Below are 18,232 nucleotides of genomic sequence, written 5' to 3' on the forward strand. Positions count from 1 at the left end.
ATCAATAATGTAAATATTTCTTAGGGGGCCAGATGATCTCATGTCTTGTTAGGGAGACCACTTCATGGACGGTGTAGAGGCCTGACCACTGCACTGTACATCTGAAGCTGCCGTTGAATAATATTATGTCAACTATAATTTAATACATATATAGTCATGGGATGTGGAGTGGAGTGTGGGAATGGAGTCAATGGAATTGTGATAGATATGTATGATATTGGGGGTGGGAGGCCAGTGGATGGGGGGAGGGGAGTTGTTACTTTGTGAGGGGTGAAAAGGATAACTATTGCATTGTTCTGTACACATGAAACTAATAATAATAATAATAATAATTTCAAAAAAAATAGGATTCTCTACAGGCTTATTTGAAAGTTTTTCAAGTTTGGGGGCTTTTTTGCTAGAAATATTCCTAAGTTGCAACCCCAAAACACAGCATGGATTTTTCACCTTTCTTTTTTAAAAGTAAGGACCCTGGGCCTGCTGCTTTGCCGACTCCCTCATTTGCCTCGCAGCAGCCCCGGGGGCCAGGCACCATTGAACTCTTCTCCTTTCAAAGGGAGCAAGTGAGGTTCAGAGAGGTTGGCTGACCCCCCTGAGACCACACAGCAAGCACCAGTGGCAAAATCTGAATTTAAACCCAAACTCTGACTCCAGAGCCCACTCGTGTAAACACAATACTAGGCTATCATTTTTTATGTCTTCACTGGCAATCACAGGGATGAACAAATGAGCTTTTGCCCTAAAGTAACATGAATAGTAATAAATGTGGGGGTCCAGTCAAGGCTAAATCCCCTAAGGTCTGCGGGCTCAAGAGAAGCAAGGAATTCCCTCCCTCGGAGAACACTGCCACCTAGTGGGTGGCCGCGGGGCAGGAGGCAGAGACACAGGTGATGAAGGCTGCAGAGCAGGAAAGGCACGCAGGTGGGAAAGCCATGAAACTCACCTTGTTGAGGCTGCTTCGGTCGCTGACACTCTTGGTCAGCTGCTGGATCTCGGCCACCTGGTCGGCCAGCCGCTTCTGTTCGTTGAGCTTCTCGGCCAGCGTCTCCAGCTCCGTGAGGGCCAGCTGTAGTGAGAGCCTGTCCGGGTGGCCCCTGGGGGTGTTCTTCAGCATGTCCTGCCACGGCCCAGAGAAAGCCAGGACTGAGCACCCCTACCCCAGCAGACCCTCCCCTGGCCGGGGTGAAAGCCTCGGCCTCCACACCCGCTGCGGAGACTGTTCTGAAAGGGCCCACCTTGCAGCCAGGGCCGGAGGGATCTGACGTAGGGCACGGCCTCAAGAAACAGATAATGAATGAAAAAAATACAATCACTATGTGGACCAATCCCTGATTCACCGATCAGTGGTATGCTGAAAGCCCACTCCTGCAGCTGGCAGCTCTGAGGACAGAGGAAAAGTGCTGCTGGGGCCCTAGGCTGGCAGCCACCTTTCCCAGTTCGGCAGCTGGGGCTCACTCCCTGGCTAAGGACCGTCAGCAATCAGGGGAGGTGTCCCAAGCTCTCGGGGACCTGTGTGTGTGTGGGGGGAGCTAACACTCCCTGGGAGGGCAGAAGTGGCCAAGGTCAGCTCATTCACTGGGCATCTCCTTCCTGCCAGGAGCCCATAGATCCTTGGTTTCCACGTGCCTTCATTCCCTCCCCCCAACCTGGGCGCAGGCACCGCCAGTCACTCAGCATTCTGCACTGGGGAGGTGAGAAATAAGCTGTCGGATCTGATCGTCTCCACCCCAGGAGAGGAGGAAAAGGGGGCCAGGGGGCGAAGGCCCTGCCCACAGTCCACAGCAGACGCGCGGGTTGTGGACGGCGGATGAAAAGCCCCCACCCCACAGAGGCTCACACCAGCCCATGCCACGCCCTGCACGTCAGCGGGTACCTGAAGCAGGAGGATGAACTGCGGGAACCTCTGGATGGGTTTCACCATCAGCCCGTAGAGCGTCACGCGGTCAGGGCTACACACCTGCCGCCGCTGTTGGAGACGAGGTGGAATCATTCACTGACCCTCCGCAGCGAGGCCCCAGCACCCCGGGGTGCAGACGCTGCGCAGCCGGGCTCCTCTCCCCAGGCCCAGGACTCTGCTTGGCCTCGAGCCTGAGAGAAGAGCCAGGGGGGGAGGGGCAGGCAGAGGAGTCCCTGGTTCTGCAGCCAGGGCTCCCTGTCATCGCGGAGGTCCCTGCACAGCCCCTCACTGGGAAGACTAGAGCCGTCATGTTAAGGTCTCTAGACTAAAAGCATACCTGGGAAATTCAGCAATTGATTGCAGAGGTCGAACCTCTAGAAGTAGCTGAGACAACCATTCCCTCCACTTAAACTAAAGTAGCCAGGCCCAAGGCCAGGGTGAAGGGCGGTGCAACTGTCCAGTCTCTTGTTTCCAGCACTCCGTCCAGCACCTATCATCTTGATTCCTGCCCTCACCCCGAGATCCAGGCTGCAGCCACAGCCTTTCCTCTGGCCTCTACTTCTACCTGCCCTGGCCCAAAACTCTGCAGCAGCTCCCACTGCCTGAAAGACCGCGTCCTAGGCCCTGGGCCTGGAAGTCCAGAACAGCCCACACTGAGATCGGCTGCCTCTGGGCCTTTTCTCTGGACTTGCCTACAGGCACCCAGTGCTCCCAGGATCCAACCAGCTTGCCCTCTGGCCTCTGACCTTTGCCCCACCACGCCTGCACCTGGCATGCTGTCTTCTCTGTCTCCACCTGTTACGACACTACCGTCCCCCCATGACCCATGTCAGATGGCATCCCGCTGAGAAAGCCCCCCAACCCTCTTGGATCGGGACAGCAGGTACCTCAGCTGAAGCCCCAGCTCCTGGCCCACCTGTGCCCTGTGCTAGGCGCACGCTCCCTGCAGTGGGGCCTCCATATAACTTGCCTGATTGCCCACCCCAGGAAATTGGGGGATTCCATCCACCGCTACCAGCTACACAGGCCTTTTGTCCTTTCACTTCTAATCTCTCACAAGAGGCCCAAGACACCCCTTTGAGAAATATTCCTTGCCCTTTTACAAATGAGGAAAGGGGATAGCCTAGCGACAACCTGAGCCACACCTGGAGACCCACCCACACCCAGCCAGCCCAAGGAACATGGCCACAACACTCCTGGGTCTCCCCATGGCAAACCCACCATCATCTCACCCGTCCTCGAGATGTCACAGGCCTTCCCTCCACCTGGCAAAACCCAGGATCCCAAGAGGCTGACACTGTAACTCTTTATCACCCTCCTGTGGGGGGTGGGGGGGCAGCGGGCAAAACAGACCCACTATCATCCCATGAGACTGGGGGTACCCCAAAGGAAAGAGGGAGGTGTCCAGGCCAAAGCGATGTGATCCCTGAAGCTGGGCTAAAATGCCCCTGAGAAGGCCCCCTGCCCTACCATGGCCAGCGCCCCATTGACAGGGGCCCTGGACCACCACCAGGCCCACCTTGAGGAACTCGAGGAAGGCGGGCTTGGTGAGGCAGGCCTTCTTAATGATGGACATGGCGTTGGTGAAGTTGTTCACATAGTCGCTGTACACGTCTAGCACCATGGACTTCGAGAACTGAAAGGGGAGTGGACAGGGCAAGGGAGGACCACATCAGTGCAAGAGGTGGGAGCAGGCATGACACCCCTTTTCTACATGCACCTCCTCACCACCCCTAGGAAATAAAATGTCTCTGGCCCTCCAACCATCCAGGGCAGCGCTCCTGACCCCAAACCCCTGACACACTGACCAGGGTGTCGGATCTACTGAGGTTTTCAAAACGATACTGTTTTTCTTTTCACACAATCCCATTACCTGAAACCGATCAGAATGGAGTTCCACTGACTTCACCCTCCCTTGTTCCATGAATCTCCCTGGGGCCCATGGATTTCGGTTTGAAAAACTCCAAGTCTAGCACACACCCTTATTCCACAGAGAGGACCCGAGCCCGAGAGCCGTGGAGCTGCCCACGTGGCAAAACAGAGCTGGGGTCAGGCCAGGTCTCCTGCAGTGTGATCCAGGGTACGCGCCCCGATGCCCTGCGGCATCCTCTGGGGGCCAAGGCCATGGTCTGTTCGAGCATCTCAAACAGTGGTTACTCTACTCTGGGAGTTCTCGGGAGGGGGCTTCAGACCGGCAGGGTGGCTACCAACAGTGGCCAGTTTCCTGGAGGTGCTGCCACCTGGGCAGAGCCAGGACAGTGAGCAGGCTTCACCGGCACCACGCCTGCGGACGTCTCCAAGGACACACGGCACTAAAAGGTGTCACGCGCACCCCCAGCTTAGGCCACAGGGTAGATTCAAGCCCTGCCGCCGTCTGACCAGGCAGAGGCAGGAGTCAGGCAGGCTGCGGCTTTTCCCTTGGTGAGCCGGAGAAAGTTTGGGGACACCTACCGAAGCCACAAAGAGGTCCCCAATCTTCTCGGTGGAGTCCCACTCGGCCACGCGGGAGGACAGCGCGATCTGGAACATGGAGTGGCAGTGCAGGATCTCCTTCACGCGGAAGAACACCACCTGGCACTTGCGGATGCTCAGCGCCTTGGGCTCCATCTCCATCAGGGGGTTGCGGTAATCCTGCCGGGGCAGGCGGGGTGAGCGCCCCAAGGCCGGGCCGCAGCCCCTCCATCCACCCGCCCTCATGACAACCTGGGCAACGCCAATCAGAACTCAGCGGGCCAGGGGTGGACCTTCCTGTCAAGGGGAGCACATAGCCCTCACTCCTCGCCTGTCTCCCGGAAGGATCTCCATAAATGTAACCCCCCTGGCCCCTCTTTGCCTGCCCACAGCCTACCCCCATGACGTATGTGTTAAGCTGGGTTGGGTGGAAGACGTCTGCCTGCGAGGAGCTCCAAGGAGGCAGCCCCCAGGGCTAGGCTGACCCTGCTCAGCTCTGCCTACGACTGAGCCAGTCTGTCTAATGGAGCAGGGGCAGTGATATCACTGAAAGCTCCGCTGGCCCCCAGACCAAGGGCCACACTCCAACCAGCTTTGTCAGAAACATGGGACATTTTCACCTCCACCTGCCTGAGGTCTAGGCTCCCCTCTGTGGATCCGAACTCGGGAGGGGAAGAGAGGGTGTTATTAGCACCTTCCCACCTGGCAATCCCCTTCCCTGCTGGCCTCGCTCAGAGCCCACAGCATCCCAGAAGATTCGCCATTTCAGGAATGCAAACAATAGACCAGGCAGGCACACCTTAGTCAAGTCACGTGAGCATCTACTTAGCAATCGCTGGGCATCTGATGGCAAGAGAGGGTGTGTCCTACTCCCCAGCTCGGGGAGCTCCAGGATGATAGGGAGACACAGCCCCCATCCCGGGGGGCTCCCAGAGTGGCAAGGAAGACATGGTACCTTCCAGGCAGAAAGAGGCCACATGTCCTCGACTCACCACAACAGCCCTCATTTCATAGAACCCCAACTTTGTTTCAAAAAATGCAGCCCTCCCGTGGACACCAAGGCATCAGGAATTCTTAATGTCCCCAATTTAGAGGTCCATCTGTCCCCATAAAAGTGCTGGCCTTTGGCCCCTTACCCTTAACACTGTCCATAGACCCCAAACTTCCTGGCAAAGTGACCTTCCAGGGCCCTCCCTGTCCCCTCCCCAGAGGCCCTGAGTCGCACCTGGAGTACCCGCTTCAAAGACTCCACGTAGCTGCCTTCGCTGTGCACGATGGAGCCCAGGATGTGCCTCCGGACCACCTGCTCGGGCCGGAGAGCATGGTCAGTGCCAGCGCCAACCACATCGCAAGCCAGCACTAAGGGACAGAAGGGACGCGTCCCTCCCAGAGCCCGTTCCTGGGGCCACTGGGGCATGGAGGGCTGGCATTTCCTTCCAGAGCCCCTGCCCACCCCAGAGGAAGGCTCGTGCTCCCCAGACTCGCACACTTCCAGGGACAGAGGAATCACCGCCTCTCCTCGGGGAGACGGCGGCCTCCTCCATCTTTGGACAGCTCTAGTGGAAAATTCTTTCTTAGATGGAACTGAAGTCTCAGCTCCTACCACTTACAGATCTAACCAATCCCTCTCCCACATGACAGTTCTTGGGGTGCCCCCCACCCCACTGAGTGGGCTCTGCTTTGAGCTAAACATCCCAACCCCTTCCCCTTTCCCTCCCACCATCCCCATCTCTCTTCAGCCCGAATCAACGTGTCCCTCAGGTACAGCCTGACTAGCCCCTGGTCAAGCACATGTGACGTGCAGCCCCTCACAAGAAAGGGGTGGGACTTTGCTGCACATCAGAGACAAATGGGATCTTTAAAAAATACTGTCACCTGGCTCCCACCCCAGACATTCTGATTGAATTGGTATAGGGTGCGACCTGGGTATCAGGAGTTTTACAAGCTTCTATTGTGCAGCGAAGGCAGGACAGAACTCGTGAAAGGTGTCATGTGTGAGAGGTGTCTGAGGGGGTGCCTGTCCACCTTGGTCCAGCAATGGGAGGGTGACTGACACTCACTGTGTCCCCACAGCTGTCCTGAGAATGTCATTCCAGGCTCCCACCACCACCATTGTCCCTGCTCCCCATGGCTGTGTGATGGCCGGGCCACTGTCCTTCAAGCTGTCCCACAGTGGATGCATTGTCAACTATCTCCAGGTGCCCAAGCTGTTCCCAGAGCAGAGCTCTCAACCTCAGCACGTTGACGTTTGAGGCCGGCTAACTCTCTGCTGTGGGGCCATCCTGTGCACTGCAGAACGCGTAGCAGCATCCCAGGCCCCTATCCCCTAGATTCTAGTCGCATCGCCCAGTTGTGACAACCAAAGACGTCACCAAATGTCCTCTGGGGGGACAAAATCACCTCAGTTGAGAGCCACTGGCCTAGAGCAACTAATATTGCCTGATCTGGGATCCCAAGGCGACAGACCAGCCAACATCAGGAGGCGGAGCCCTGGATTATGAGCTGGAAGCCTGGGGTCTGGCCTGGCTCCGGCAGCTGACACTGACTCACCACACTGGGGCGGGGGGGGGGGGGGGGGCACCACCTCAGTGCTGTTCGGGGGCCAGGCAGGTAACAGAAATGATGCACTCCCAAGACAAGAGGTGTGGCCATCTCTCCGATTTCCAGAAGAGGTCAAAACTCAAGATTTCCCACCAATCACAAAAATTGGCAAATTAAGCGTGGTGCCCCATCATGTCTTGCTCCATGTTCTCACAACCAGAGGAAAGCAGGGGCCTCTCACCCTGTTTGGTGGCTGGGAAAACCCAGATTGGGAGGGCATCAAACGTGATAGCCAAGGTCCCAGGGCAAAGCCGCCCTGATCTGCGTGTGACACTGGCAGAAGGAAGACATGGCCTGAGCAGCCCCCGCTCCTGGGGGGAGCCTGTGGTGACTCTGACGCCCCAGCTTGATGACAGGTGGATGGAGGGTGGGGCTGGCACCCCACTCACCTCCAGAGTCCTCCCTGAGTGGAATTAGTTCAGGGTTTCTCAACACTTTCTTCACTGCAGTTCCTTTCATCAAATAACAGCTTTGTGTCAAACAGTTAAATTGGAGCTGCTCCAGTTGCCGTGGGCGTGGGAAGCAAGGACTCCAAATGCTGGGACGCCACCAGCCCCAGGACAACAGCATAGAACCCACAGGGCCCAGCTTGGAAAGTCTGTGCGGCTGCTTGAGAAGAGAGCCGAGAGGCCCCAGCTGGGGGGTTCTGACAAAAGCCTCCCAATCGTCACTTCCCTTTCAAGACGCAGACCTCATGACCCCAGATAACAGGCTGGGACCCTCAACCATCCCTTCCCCTGAAGACCCCACCCTCCTGCCCCTCAAACACACCTGCTGAGGGCTCAGGCCATCTGGCATGGGGCCCAGCTCCGGGGCTGGGGGCTTGATGTCCGTAACACTGACCTCCAGGAGCCCCATGTCCTCCTCCTCCGAGTCACCTGGAAAGTTAGACGGGCTGGTGACACAAGGCAAGGCAAGGACAATACACCCTGCCTCAGACTCCAGGAGCTGGGAGCCACCCTAGGCTAGGGTCCTGGGGGATGAGACGCTCCTGGGGCCACACAGGCTCAGGGTCAGTCACTGCATCACCGTCACACTCTCCTAGAATCGTCTGTCCCTAAATAAACATGAGCGAGGGGACACAACAAACGTGAGGAAGGGGACACACAGCAGCATGTGGCAGGGGCTCGGCTCTCAGAATCCACTCCACCAGAAGTCACTGTCCCTGCTCAGACCCGCCCACTTCTGGCCTGGCGAGGGCCAGGCGGCCCATGTCCCCATCACTAGGCACTAAAAATAGTTTTCTTCTGGACGACTGAAAAAGGGGAGCAAAGCCCCAAGAAGAACAGGCTGTTTGGCTTTGTGTTTTCATCTTTCAAACAAATACGCAAAGACCCAAAAGGGAAAAGTTCAACTGGTGTCCTCAGGGCAACTCCGGCATGAGTGGGGGTGGGTCTCAGACAGAGGACAGAGGGGACAGAGGGGACAGAGGCTCAGGCAGAGAGAGAGAAGGGAGGCCGGGCAGAGTGCAAGGGTCTGGCCTTGGAGGTCCGGCCCCACGAGAGAGACGCAAGCATGGGGAGACAGGACCCTGGCTGCTCGTGGCTCTGACATCCAACAGCCGTGGCCGTGGGCAGCAGGAAGTGGGTGCTGCGGGGACGCTGGGTGAAAGAAGAAGTGGCAGTGACTACCGGGGGCCGAGGGAGCAGGGACACCCAGGCGGGCCCTTACCTGAGCAGGAGACAGAAGAGGAGGAGGAGGAGGGACAGCGGACGACAGTGTGGGGGTGGGGGTGGTGAAGGCCCTCCTGCCTGGCCCACATGGTACCACAGGCATCACTCCGCACCCACCCCAGCCTCCAGCCCCGTGGCTTCCTCTTCGCCCGTGAGCCACTGGGTAACATTCTTGGCTGGTGATTTGAGCCCTGCCGCAGCTATTAATAACGCCTCTGGTGGGAGGGTCACATTAGGAAAAACTCTGGGCTAACGGGCGGGTGGGGAGGGCCTAGGGAGAGCCTGCCGGCTGCCTGGTCGGCCAGGGGGTGGGGAGAGTGACCAGAAACAGCTTCTGGACAGCAGGCCTGTCCACCCTGCCCTTTCTCCGGGCCACTCCACCAAGTTTGGGATGGCTTCCTGGGCCCGTCTCCTCCCTCGTCGGGAGCCAGGGCTCCCCCAAAAGTTTAGCACTGCATCCAGAGTGTGTAGTGGTGGGATTTCACTGGTGAGGAACCTGCCATTCTGAGAGGGGAGGAACTGTGCAGGGTCACACAGCTAGGAGGCCAAGGAGCTGGGATGGGGACCCAGGTCAGCGAGATTTGGGCCTGGCACCAAACACCTCCACTTAGTGCCCGCCCACCGAGAATAACACCTGCCACCCAGGAGACAGGAGCTGGGCCAGGCTCTTTCCATGCACCACCTCAGTCATCCTCACCAGGACCCCCTGAGGCACATGCCATATTAGCGCAGTGTCCAGATGAGAAAACTGAGGCACAGAGAGGGTAACATACATAACTTTTCAAGGGAGCACAGCGCCTCAAAGTTCTCCTTGGCTTAAACCCCTCGCCCCGACATCTCAGCCCCACCCTCTTTGATCTCTTCCATGCCTGTGCCCCCAAGCAAGCCCCTGAATCTCTCTGTGCCTGTTCCCTCATGGCTAAATGGAAACAGAACAATCCTCTTAGCCGTTTGGTTTATAAGGATTAAGTCAGCAACTGTAAAGCTCTCAGGAGTGCCTGGCACACAGTCAATACTCGGTAAGTGTGGACTACCACAAAAATCATTTCTTGGATCACACTTCCCCACCTCCTGGCCTTTGCTCGTGTTCACTCCTGCACCCAGAGCACCCATGTCCCTCCCCGTCTCCCACTGCTGACTGACCTGGTCTCCTCCTGCTCTCAGCCCTTCCCTGGCCTTTCGTTCCCCTATTCCACACTCATTTCCTCCACCTCTCGCTGTGGTACCACGCCACGCCACCATGACGTTTGTCATCTGTATTGTCATTTCCTATTTACATGCCCATCTCCCCGACTGCGCCAGGAGCCCCTGGAGGAAATGCCGTTCACTTCATCGTGGCGTCCCTGCACCCAGCATGGATGGGGCACGGCACTTAGCAGGTGTTCAATAAATATTGACTGGTGGAGAGATGGGTGGATGGATCAAGGAAGGAATGAAGGAGAGCACTCCAAGATGAGGCTAAGGGAGCCAGACAGCTCGGGAGCCCCCAGGCCGAGGCAGGAGGCCACGACAGAGGGCAAGGGCAGGGACACTGAGGAAGTGGCCCCACCCCTCCTGGAAGAGAAGACCACGCCTGCAAGAGAAGTAGGAAATAGGGTGTGATGGCCGTGATACTTGGGGCTCAGTCCCGAAGCCCCACCATCAGAGGAGCCCAGACACCAAGTGACCTCGCCCAGCTACGCCCACTGTCCTGGGGCCGAGCACCGACCCTCCTCCCGGCCCAGCCCTCAGCGCCTCACCGAGGACGTCTTTCCTGTGCAGAAAGGACACTTTGCGCAGGACAGCAATCCTCGTCTTCTCCAGCCCATCCTTGGTCCCGCTCTTGGCGGCCTTCATGAACTGGGTCATCTGGGCAAAGGCAGAGGAGCTCATCAGAGAGGCTGAGGGAGGCCCTGGGACGCCTGCCACCAAGGGCCACCAGCCCCACCCAGGCCTCCCAGCCGGGGCCACAGACACCCGGGACCCAATCCCCTCCCAGAGATGGGGTGAAAAGGGGCACTCATGCCCCGGGAGATCTCCCTGGGGAAACCCTCTTTATAGGCAAGGGGAGGCCCTAACTTGGTTTTTTTCCCTTTGGGTCAAATTACACGGGTACCTACTCCCGTCAAATTAAGGAGAAGGTGTAACACGGCAGGGGGCAAGTTCAAGGCCTGGAGTCCTGGCCTGGGTTCAAACCCCAGCTCTGCCACTCCCCAGCGACGTGACTCAAGACCAGTCTTAACCTCACTGAGCCTCACCAGGGTCTGAGGACTAATCAGACAGGGTCTGGGAAAGCACGCTGAACAGAAAACTGAGCTGTACGAACATCGGTGGCTACTGAAGGGGCAACCAAAAGGCGGTGAGTACGCGCCGCCATCCCACCTGCTGAACCCGAGTGAGGAACCCCGCCCTTTGCCCCCCCAATACCCAGGTTGCTTACTGAGCCACTGTCCGGAAAAGGGGAGAAAGCTGAAGTTGCCACAGAGCAGGGTGTAACTTCCCCTGGGCAGGGAGGGCCCCGTGGACATAGGCGCAGCAAGCTAAGCAGAATGCGGGATAGGGGAGGAGGCGGGCCCAGGAAGGGAAGCGGGCGCCCTGGGCGCTCCGGGCCTGCAAGCACAGCTGCTGTCCCCTAACTCATTCTTCTGTCCCCTCAGCACCCAGCCCAGCCCTGGCGTCTTCCCCGACACACAGCAGCACTGTCCCGTAGAAGTTTCTACAAGGATGGACGTGCTCTTTCTCTGCGCTGTGCAGTACGGTAGCCACCAGCCATCTACCACATTTGAAAAGTGGCGGATGCAACTGAAGACCCAAATTCCTGATTATATTTCATGTTAATTCATTTAAATTTAAGTAACCACATGGCTGTGATAATGGGCAGGGCAGTTCTAGGAAAACCCTCTCCTTCCTGAAGCTCTCCGCTGAAGGTGGGGAGCAGTCATCTGGGGGTTGGCGGAGGGTCCCTGGTCTCTGCTTTCACTATCACCTACCTCCAAACACCCCTTGGGTCCCCAGCATAAGGGTCTGGGCACTTTCTTGGGGGTCTCAGCAAGGAAGGCTTGCTGAAAACCCAGTGGGTGCTGAGGCTGGGGGGCAGGGTGGTGGCTTTTCAGGAACAAGGCCGACTTTCTAGAAACAACCAGCGGAGTGGAAGGGAAGTCCCCGCCCCTCCCTGCATTTAAGCGGACAATTCTAGAACAGTAATTCATGGCTTTTTGCAGAGGGGAGGGTCGTAAACACCTTTGAGAACTAACAAGGACAGATGTCGACCCCAAAAACTGCATAAAGATGCTCATCCTCTTCTGGGGGGGGGCGGGAGATAAACCCCCAAATGGGAAACCTCTGTTCTGGAGCCTAATTCCTGTCCTGGCAGAGAGCCGTCAGGGAAGCTGTCTTAGGAACTCCCATCTGAGGCCCTTCTGTTGGCATTTTCCTGGGCAAAAGAAGAACAGGTGAACACCTCAAAGGTGTCCCTGAGTTAACCTGCCACCCCACCCCCATCTTCACAGTGCAGAGGCCAGGCCAGGAAAGCACCCTAGACTGTGCTTCACGTGATGTCTGCTCCTCTCGGGGCCTCGGCCACCCCAGGTCCCAGGCCTCTCAGGGAGTGTCTGTAAAAGGGCCCGGCAAACTGCAAAGTGCCTCTTCTCCTCGTCCTGGGGAGGCCTCGGGTTCTGATGAAAAGGGAAGTGCTACAGGATGGAGAATGCACATGCTTTGGCAGGAACCCCAGGTTTGAACTCCAGCTGCTGACTGCTGGTATGACCACCAGCCAGCTATTTCCTTCACTGAATGACAGCGTGAAGACAGCTGCCTCCCAGGGTGCCCTGGGGACAAAACTGTCAGGTGCACAAATTATAATGCCACCATCCACTGAGCACTTGGGCTGTGCCAAGCACAGCACTGAGCACCTTACAGATCTCAGCTCATCTAATCCTAACATCCTAATCCTAATGGGGGCTGATGCTGTTAATGCCCCCATTTCACAGGCAAGGAAACCGAGGCTCAGAGAGGTCAAGAGGCCTGCCCAGGACCACACAGCAAGGAAGTGGTGAAATAGGGATTCAAACCCAGACCTGTGGGCCTTCAAAGTCCGTAGCACATAGTAGGTGCTCAATTAACGGAAGCTACTGCTGTCAACATCATCATTATCCAGGAGTCTGAGTCCCATCTGAGTCCATCTGTGATGTCTTCTACAGACATCCTTACCCTGGATCTCTCTGAACAGCTCGAAGGGAGGGGGAGGGCATCCAATGTCACCAACCCTCACATTTTTCAAAGTGTGACCCAGACCACCTACCACAGTTATTAAATACGCAGATTCTGGGGTCTTTCATCCAAACCTGCAGAATCAGCATCTCTGGGGGCAGAGCTCAAGAATCTGCATGTATCAAAGTACCCCAGGTGATTCTGGGGGCCCTCAAATTTGAAAACCCACCCAGGAATTTCTGTGGACAGTTTTCACTTGAGGGCAGGAAGAGAAAGGCGAGAACATGGAAAGAAACAAGCCGGCTAAGGCATCAACAAGATCCAGCCCAGATGCGAGATGCGGCCAGCTCCAGGTCTTGGGGGCAGCCCTGGGACTCAGGCCCACCCTCTGTGGGCCCCAGGAGCGGCAGGAAAGGCCCCCTGGGCGGCCCCACCCAGGACTTGGGAGGGACAGACAAACAATACCTTACAATCGTACTTGTGCTTCAGCTCCTGCATGTCTCTCCCCCCAACTCTTAAAGCCAAGATGTCTCTCTTAGTCCTGGCGTATCTCTCCTTTAGCCTAGTCAGGTCTGGAGAAAGCTGGAGCCCCCAAGCGGCCAGGCAGAAGGAGAGCAGGTGAGAGGAGCAGGCAGGACAGGGAGGAGATAAAACAGGACAACAGAGGAAAAAGGAGACTCAGGTAAGGTAGCAGATGGGCAACTCGGGGCAGGCGGGATTTGGGACCTGGGGATGACCAGGGCCCAAGCAGCAGTCCAGTCAGGCTCCTGCCTGGAATCAGATCGGGCAGCGTCCAACCCCAACGTGTCAGGCAGCTGGGGGCTGGGTCTCTGCAGCAGGGAACCCGGCTACAGGGGCGGAGGCATGGGAGAGCAACAGCCAGGCCTCCCTCTCAAGGAAGAGGAACAATGCTTCGAGGACAAGGACTGTGTCTTTGTCATCTCCCCATCCTGGGGGCTTGTAACATAGGAGGTTCTTGGCAGCTTTGTGAGATGGATGGATGGCAGGTGGATGGATGGACGGAATGGGTGGGCAAGGGGATAAACAGGTGAGTAGGCTAATGCATAGAAAGAAGGGTGGATGGAGAGGGGGATGGTTGGACAGATGGATAGAAAGCAGACAGATGGGTAGATGGGTAGATGGGTGGATGGGTGGATGGGTGGATGGATGGATGGATGGGTGGATGGACAGATTAACAGATGGGTGAGCAAATGGATCATTTTAGTTAAGTGACTATGTAGAAAGGCAAATGGATGGAGGGATGAATTGACAATCAGATGAATGAATAAAAGGATGAATGGACTGGTGGATGGATAGAGAAGAGACAGTGCTGTGCTGGTAAATATTTAACGACTGGTTCTCCAGGAAGAAGAGCCCTGCTTTGTAGCATTTCCATGGTGTGAATGCTTCCACTTGGCCCCTGCAAGCTACCAACCCGACATCACTGAATGTGGAGTTGGAAAGGGATGCACACAATTGGTTCTTGGGTTCTTGTGAGCTAGGACAATCTGGCTCTAGCATACCACTAGAGGAAGGGGTAGATGACTAGAGGGAGGGATGGACGGACGGACCAATGGACGGACAGGTGGATGGACAGAGGGACAGAGGGAGGGGTGGAAAACTGGATGGAAGGATGGATGGGTGAGTGGCTTATGTACTATCTGGGAAGATGGATGGACGGACAGATGAACAGATAGACAGGCACATGAATGAAATGTATGAGCAATAGTGATATTGGGTAAAGTATACCGATCAAGACAGGTATGTCTTCTAGAGAAGAAGCAAGTAGCGGGATCAAGAGAATGGGCTCTGGAGACAGGCGAGCCTACGTCGAAATTATCACTCCCCACTCACTAGCTGGAAAAGTCTTCATCTCTCTGAGTTACAGCTTCCTCACTGGTAAACTGGCCAAAATAATAACTACTTCACAGAGTTGTGGAGAAGATAAAATGGATGATACATGTTAATCCCAGAGCTTAGTAAGTACTCAAAAAAAAGGAAGCTATTATTACACTATCTTATTCAAATAAGTGCTCAACATCTATTGAGTGGATCGGTAGTTGGTGGGACGGATGGATGGATGGATGGATGGATGGATGATAGATGGATGGATGGGTTGGTGGACAGATGACGGATGGACAAGGTATTTTCTTTGAAATTATGTGTAATGAGTTGTGGCTCTATCACTTACTGTCTGTGTGACCTTACCCACATCATCTAACCTCTCTGACCTTCAGTCGCTTAGGTTCTTTGATCAACAAAATAAGATTCTTCGTGCCAATGATACCAACCACTCTAGGGTATTAGCAGAAATAAATGAAGCTGCTTTGTAAGCTGTGCCACACCAGGCAAAGGTTCTCAATTGCTATGCAAAGAAGTAACAGGACAAGGGTCCTCCTCCAAGTTACTCAGACTCCCCCAAAACTGGGGAGCTTGCAATTTGTACTGAGTCCTGTCTCACCTGTAAATAAGATTGACACAATAAACTCATAAAGCCCCCGGGCCATCCGATGCCCTCCGTTTCTCTAAGAAAGAACCAGGATAGGAAGTCACCTACAAGAACTGGCCAGATCAGAGCAGGGGAGTGAACAACGCTGAGGTCAGGGCTGGCATTTCTGCTGTCCCCTGACCAGCTGCATCATGGTGACCTTGATTATGAAGAGGTCACAATCAGAAAGTGGAAAAGTTCAATGCAGCCCATTCCGCAACTGGAAATAAAAATAACTCCCACTGATCGTGGGTGGTAACCAGCGGTACTTGTTACGGTAACAGGATCAGGCTCCTGTTTACATCTGGGTCAGTGGCTTCCAAGGAGGTTCCTCTGCAGACCCCTCTGTCACTTTGGCAAAAATCTGCCCACCGAGGGTTGGCCTCTCGAGACATCTGAAGAGGGAACTCCACTATTTCTCTTGCAGCTGGGTGAGGTTTCAGGGCCCCAGACAGACTCCAAGGACAAGACAAAACACTTCCCCATATCTCTGCTGCCCAGTGCCCCACAGCCACACAACACAGCCAGGCAACGGTGGCCTCAAAGCATGCAGCCGCTGCAGTGCCAGGCCTGGGAGCAGGTGCATCCCAAGCAGCTCAGGAGGGCAGAGCACTGCAGGCAGGGTCTGGGGGCTCTGGGGCCAAGGTGGGTGCCAGAGGGAGAGCCTCTGCACAATCCCCTGTCTTCTTGGGAGCCTGGTGTTCAGGGAGCAGACGGACCCTGGCCCGTGGCCAGAGAAAAGTCCTCGTGGTCAGAAATTCTAAGAACTCTGCCACATTGTTTGTCTGCTGAGGAAGAGTCCAAAGCCCCAGGCTCGGGGTGTGAGGGACACAAGCTCATGGCAACAGCCAGACACCCCACCCCTGTAGCCAGGCTCTGGGGAGGGCCAGCCCAATACTCAGAATGCTCGGTGGGCCCCTGGTATCCCCCGGGGGCAGAGTGCTGGTTCAAAAGCAATTTGCGGTGCCACACCCAAGGGGAGTGAGGCCCTGGCATCTTTGATTTCAACCAGCTACCACGTAATCCTGGTGCCCATGCACGTCTGAAGGCCCCACTGGAGAGCCGAGATTCAGCATCTCCATGCCTCCCGGTACCCTCCCGGTGCCCAGCAGGAAGGCAGGGGCCTGGGAAATTGGCCGTGAGGGTCTGGGAGAGACAGCTGAAGGCTGAGAACAAGGGCTGGCCCGGGCATCCAGTCCATTTGCTCACACTACCCAGAGCAGGGCTGAGATGCACCTATCCTGCCCCCTATCGAGAGGCTGCCCAGGAGCTGTGGTGGCTTCATAAGCAACGTCCCGTTTCTCCCCTAAAGCAGTGCACGCTGCCCTTTCCGAGGACAGAATCAGGAACAGCCTGTTCCTGGGCCATCCCTCCAGCCTGGGACACCTTTCTATCCCCTCTGGCTTCTGTGCTCCAGCTCCCACCCTGCCTCTCTCAGCGCCTCCTCTGACTAGCCCCATCAGATCCCACCCACCAGGCAGGTGGCCACAGATACAAGGGCTCATGTTTACAGAAAGGCATTTTGTTTTCATTTTTGACAAATCGTTTCATAGTCGGTATCTCCTCCTAGATCACAAAGGTTCCCTGAGCCTGGTTGTATCTTCCTGTTCCCGAGTACCCCAGCCCACACTCTAAGATATGGACTGGGCACACAGTAGGTGCTTCACTTCTTTGCTAGCAAGGCATCAAAGCCATTTTCTGTGGCTCGGCCATGGAGACAGTTAACGAGAAGACTGGAGTTCAGGAGAGATCTGCTCAGCCCCCAGGCTTCCTGAGGACTTGGGGAGCCCTTCTTGATCTGAGGGAAAGTCTGTCTAAAAACTCTCAGGCCTGGGCGCCACTTTAGCCAGCACCCCTCTCCCAGGAGGGACTTCCAAACTCAGAAAGGGGCAGAAGGCATGAGGAAAGACTTGGAGGCCCCCATAACCCCAGCCTGGGTCTGGAATCCCCTGCCTTGCCCTTGCCCCACCTTCAGGCAGGACTGGCTGATAGGCTGAGCCCACCTGCCTGCGTGTGTCTTTACAGAAAGAGCCCGAGAGGGACCCACTCAGCTCTGGTTGGGCAGGGCCTGCCTGTAAGAAGCTGCTCCCATTAAATCCCAGATCTCAGCATGGTTAGAATCTGTATTCTGGTGTCTTCCATAGAATAAATGAAAGGAGCAAGGCTGACACAGGAAAGGAGGAACCAGACAATCCATCCTCCTCTCGGCGTCCATGGCTCCCCCCTTGAAATAAACAGAATGAACCCTGTTCCAGGTATAAACACCGGAAGAAACCAGTGCACGGAAGGCACTTTGAAAGGCCTTGGACGGAAGCCTTCTGGGCAGCTCTGTCTTAGCCACAGCAGCCCCCACTTGTTCACCTCCCCCAGGCAGAGCATTTGTGTGGGTCTCAGATTGGTCTGTGAACACATCCTGCAGGGCAGGAAGATCAAATTGATCTGGTCCCAGTGTCAACTCTAATCAGCTGGTTGGGCTGCTGGGAGCACTGTGTTGAGGGGGATTCTGAAGCCAGATCTGAGCCCACGAGCATTATGACCCATGCCATCGGCATGGGGCCTGGGAAGCACCTGTGCCAGGTATTAACCACACCCATCCCAGGCTTAGGGCTCTCCACGGCCAAACAGCAATGCCGGTAGGTCATCTCCTGTTTCAGGATACCTGGGACACTTCCTCTCTCACCGTACACTCCTGGGAATCACCATTTAGATACAAGTCACAGGCCTGGCCCTCACCACCCACCTCAGCCCCTCCCTGAGGGGGTCTCGGTGCCCTGGCCGCGGTGAGAGACGCCCCCACCTCCTCACCTTGGGCTGGAAGGACACTCGGTGCTTGGCAGGCTCTGCCTCTGGCTTGGCCTCCTCCCCTGAGTCCTCGCTGTAGCTCTCAAACTCGCTGGAGCTCCAGCCTAGGTCCTCCGCCTCCCTGGGCGTCCC

General features: G+C 56.2%; 1 protein-coding gene across 4 annotated transcripts in view; it reads right to left on the minus strand.

The window, feature by feature from the left end:
* The window catches only part of ARHGEF10L (Rho guanine nucleotide exchange factor 10 like), a 90,564-nt gene extending 72,353 nt beyond the window's left edge, over positions 1 to 18,211 (minus strand). The window contains exons 1-9 of one of the 4 annotated variants that reach the window (XM_019654883.1): positions 18,104 to 18,211; positions 13,289 to 13,392; positions 10,362 to 10,470; positions 7,721 to 7,827; positions 5,574 to 5,651; positions 4,349 to 4,528; positions 3,417 to 3,533; positions 1,874 to 1,966; positions 944 to 1,117 (exon numbers count right to left, since the gene is read on the minus strand). In XM_019654883.1, the coding sequence (XP_019510428.1) occupies positions 944 to 1,117; positions 1,874 to 1,966; positions 3,417 to 3,533; positions 4,349 to 4,528; positions 5,574 to 5,651; positions 7,721 to 7,827; positions 10,362 to 10,470 (858 nt within the window). In that variant the 5' untranslated portion in view covers positions 13,289 to 13,392; positions 18,104 to 18,211. Of the gene's footprint in view, positions 1 to 943; positions 1,118 to 1,873; positions 1,967 to 3,416; positions 3,534 to 4,348; positions 4,529 to 5,573; positions 5,652 to 7,720; positions 7,828 to 8,620; positions 8,893 to 10,361; positions 10,471 to 13,288; positions 13,393 to 18,103 lie in introns of those variants that run through there. The other 3 variants (XM_019654882.1, XM_019654881.1, XM_019654884.1) reach the window with 3 other exon arrangements.
* Positions 18,212 to 18,232: the final 21 nt, after the last annotated feature.

This window comes from Hipposideros armiger, unplaced genomic scaffold, assembly GCF_001890085.2.
Source record: "Hipposideros armiger isolate ML-2016 unplaced genomic scaffold, ASM189008v1 scaffold_232, whole genome shotgun sequence".
Classification (NCBI taxonomy): Eukaryota; Metazoa; Chordata; class Mammalia; order Chiroptera; family Hipposideridae; genus Hipposideros; species Hipposideros armiger.